The sequence below is a fragment of the Podarcis vaucheri genome (genome assembly GCF_965113315.1).
Source record: "Podarcis vaucheri genome assembly, chromosome: 5".
NCBI classification, from domain to species: Eukaryota; Metazoa; Chordata; class Lepidosauria; order Squamata; family Lacertidae; genus Podarcis; species Podarcis vaucheri.
In genome coordinates, this window is record NC_138763.1 from 99,919,148 (window position 1) to 99,923,299 (window position 4,152).

The following is a 4,152-nucleotide window of genomic DNA, read 5'->3' on the forward strand; positions in this document are numbered from 1 at the left end:
TCTCTTAAAATTTCTTTTGATTTTGGGTTTAGTCTCAGCTTTTTCTCTCCGCCTCTTATCTTCTCCACAATCTTGTCCTTTTTACCATTCCAGAGTTTTTTCTTAATAGTGTTCTGTTGTATCAGGAACCCTCTCATAACAGCTTTGCTCGCGTCCCAGATTGTTTTCTTTTCCACCGAAGTATTCAAATTTATTTCAAAATAGTCTTTCAACGTTTTTTGGGCCTTCTTCACGATCTCCTGGTCTCTAAACAAGTAGTCATTCATTCTACATCTGAAGGATCCAGCTGGTGTAAGTCTCAGGTCTATTTTCAAGGCGTTATGGTCGGAGCAGGTTTTAGGGCAGATCTCTACTTTTTTTGTCTTAGGTGCCAGTCCTCTAGATGTCCAGATTTGGTCGATTCTTGTCCAAGATAGATGGGCCTCAGAAAAGAATGTTCCCTCTTTACCTAGAGGGTTCTTTGTCCTCCAAATATCAATCAAGTCCATATTGTCTGTAAGTTCAAAGAAAGTCTTCGGAAGTCTGCCATCTTTAGTCAAATTCTGATTTTGTGACTTATCCATGTATGTGGAGACAACCCCATTCATATCACCCATCAGGATGATGTTAGTATAGTCAATATAGTCCAACATTATCTCATGCAACTTCTTATAAAATTCCGATTTCCCATCGTTTGGTGCATAGATTCCTACTATCAAAAATTTTTCTCCTTGTGATTGTATTTCGATCGCCAAAATTCTTCCTTGTTCATCTTTAAAGACCAACTTTGGTGCTAGGCTCTCCTTTGCATAAATCACTACTCCTCTTTTTTTAACCTTGTCTGATGAAATAAATTCTTGGCCTAGTCTCTTGTTAATTAACACTCTCCTGTGGAGCCTAGTCACGTGTGTTTCTTGGAGGCAAATGACGTCTAATTGTTCTTTTCTCAATATGTGAAAAATCTTTTTCCTTTTTTCGGGAGAATTTGCGCCATGAATGTTCCAACTAAGAAGCTGCAGAGACATCCCGGATCAATTTATTAGCCAGTGGGGGTGTCTCCTTTGTCGTTTTTGTCTGGAGGTGGAACCGGATTCAAACCAAACGAAGGAGGTGGCCAGGCTCCTGCTACTCCTTTCCGAAGGTCCTCCCCGTGGTCGTTTAGGAACTTTTCTTGCTCCTCTGCTGTTCTGATTCTTACCTTCTTCCCTTTCAAGGTAAAAGATAGTCCTTGAGGAAATTCCCACCTGTAAGGGATTGTGTTGTTTCTCAATAAGCTTGCCAGGTCTTTATATGTAGCTCTTAAATCCAGTAGCTGTTCTGGTATGTCTCTGAAGATTTCTGCCGTCTTTCCCTGAATCACCAATGAATTTTTAAAGTGCAGGCCGAGTATGTTATCTTTTTCTTGCTTAGATCTCAAAATGATCAAGCAATCTCTTGGTTTGTCCTTCTTGGCCACTCTTCCTAATCTAAAAGCGGTGACAATTTTAAAGTCCTTCTCTTCTGCCAAACCCCAGAACTTGGATATTTCTGTTGTCAAAAAGCCAATCAAGTCCTCTTTTTCTGATTCTGGGATGTTTCTAAGCCTGAGATTGCTTTCCCTGTTTTTCAGTTCTGCCAGGGACAGGTACGCTTGCTGTTCAGTAACCTGTCTACTCAGTGGTCTTACTTCCCCTCTTAATTCCTCTATCCTCTTTTTATTTTCGTCTGCTTTTGTGTTTACTTCCTCGACTAACTTTCGATTTTCTGTTGTAGTCTTTTCAATGTTACCTATTGCCTGTGTATTTTTAGTGACTTGGTCTGTCAATTTATTAATTGAAGCTGTCACCTGGTCAAATTTAGCAGCTTGTTCATCAAATCTAGCTGCTTGTTCATCAGCTTTCTTATTCAATGCTGCCAGCTGGTCCAATATTTCTTTAGAGACAGGATCTAACCCTCCAGCAGCCATCTCCCCAAGAGCTGGCTGTATAGATTGTCCTTCTTGCAGAACTGTCACAATTGGGACAGATGATCTGCGTGGCTGCACAGGCAAAGTTGATTGCAAAAGTTCAGTTTGTTTTGCTTTCTTTCCAGCCCTTGTTTTTGCTGCACCACTCATTCCACAGCTGTCCATGTGTCAAGGTCAAATTGTAAATCCCATGGGAAAGACAATCCAAAAAAAAAGTAAACATCCAGACATAAAAATTCCAAATCAAACAGCAGTTCTCAGAGACTAATAATTCTACAATCCAGCAGGGGGAGCTCCCCAGAAATTAGGGAGAAGGATAGAAAATTTCCACCATTAAGTTCCCACAGAAAAAATTAAATAAAATCCAGAACAGGGGGGAACCCTCCACATTCAGTTTTAACTGCAAAGAATGAAAGTTCTTTACAAAGGTGCATGCAACAGTTCCTTTTTTACAGCTTACAAAGTAGCCCAATGTGACTTTATATTTTTATATACAGTTACCGCAGTCCGATGTTACTTGTATCCAGGCAGACCGAGAGCAGGGTTTCATAACTTTGTAATCCACAGGAAGATAGAAAGAGGGATCACAGTCTTTGTCCACTTATAAAACTGTTATGACTTTTCTTTAGCTTTTAAACAGTCAAAATCGAATTTGCAGAGTAAATTCCAACTTCTTTTAAACTCCTTTCAACGCTTCCGCTTTAAAGGGTCTTTGCTCGATACTTTAAACAGAGCCGGAAGACTGACTTCCTTTTTAGCATCTCCCGCTTTCAGCCAAAATTCGCCAAATTAGGTTCAAATAAAGCCTCAGGTTTCTTACTCACGAGTAAGTTGTTTCAAATCAGTTGTTCAAGGAAGAAAGGTCAACGCTGATCAGCAGCAGCCGCGCGGCTTCACTTCCGCGTAAAGAGCGATGGATTCACAGCACCGCTACCCCCTCCACGTTCCGAAGCCCCTTACGGGGTCTCTTCTGCGTTTCCGAGGTCGCTTCTGGTGCCCGCCGAACCCCACGGCCACGGGCTCACTCTACCCGTGGTTTCTCTAAGTGGGTCGTCGCTGTGCCGCAGCGCACGACCCTTTTCCGCGGAGCCCCTCTTCAGCAACTGAAGAGGACCGCCATTGCTGAACGCGCCGCCTCCGGAAGTCTTCCCATTCCTATTTATTTTGACCCTCAATTTTCACCTTGGTGCTTGCAGAGGAGCAATGGGGTTTTGAGAAGCATTTGACATATTGCCACCATCATGCCTTTTCAGAATTTTTCTTCCTAAGGAAAGGTTTTCAGCTTGGCAGGGCACCACCCTGCTATTTCAGAGATAGCAAAACACCACCGAAAACTGACTGAATACAATCCCCCAGTGCCAGAGCACCATCTACTCAAATCAACAACTCTACCTCTATTCATGTGGTCACCTGAATGTGTGAGTTAAAAGCAGGGACAGGGGACAAAGGACAAGTGGAGAAATTTGACTCGGTTTGTATTTAATGGTGGTTCAGCTTATTTCACACTTTCTAAAGCAATACATGAAATGAAACTCTCTCAGCACACATCCTTTGAAATCTGCACTTCTCTGAATTTTGTCAGAGTGTTTCTCCAGCCAAGTAATATATACAAAAATGCATATACAAGGTCACATATTAGTAAAAATGGCACACATACATACATTTTATATACAATTTCCCCTAATATGTTAGGATAAATTCACACTAAAATGCTGGCAAATTTTCATATGGACTTTTGTTTAATAATACAGCACACCACTATGGAACTGTTAAGAACAGAACTTAAGACTGGGAAAAAGTGAAGCAGAGAGAAACTGAAATTGACAATAGGGGGGTTATGCCAGTCCTACCCCAAACATCATTGTGCATGCTGACTTGGCCTCAGGCCTCCTGAAGTTTCTAAGCGCCTTGTGCTGAACAAATTTAGAATGCCCACCTCCTCATGGTCCTCATCCAGCCCATTGCCAAGTCTCATGCAAAAGTCTGTACCTCATTTGTGAGGTCCACATTTCCTCTAAAATGTAGAACATTAACTGTGAGCTGTGGAAATAAAAAAATTCCTTCCAGTAGCACCTTAAAGACCAACTAAGTTAGTTCTTGGTATGAGCTTTCGTGTGCATGCACACTTCTTCAGATAAGTGTGCATGCACACGAAAGCTCATACCAAGAACTAACGTAGTTGGTATTTAAGGTGCTACTGGAAGGAATTTTTTTATTTTGACTATGAC

General features: G+C 41.5%; 1 protein-coding gene across 1 annotated transcript; it reads right to left on the reverse strand.

Annotated features, from left to right (window-relative positions):
* Positions 1-336: 336 nt before the first annotated feature.
* Positions 337-3,343, reverse strand: LOC309532682 (uncharacterized protein). Its single transcript, XM_082223306.1, has 2 exons — positions 3,335-3,343; positions 337-1,935 (listed from the first exon to the last, which is right to left on the reverse strand). Exon 2 carries the CDS (start codon positions 1,922-1,924, stop codon positions 1,019-1,021), a length of 906 nt encoding a protein of 301 aa, XP_082079432.1. The 5' UTR covers positions 1,925-1,935; positions 3,335-3,343; the 3' UTR covers positions 337-1,018.
* Positions 3,344-4,152: the final 809 nt, after the last annotated feature.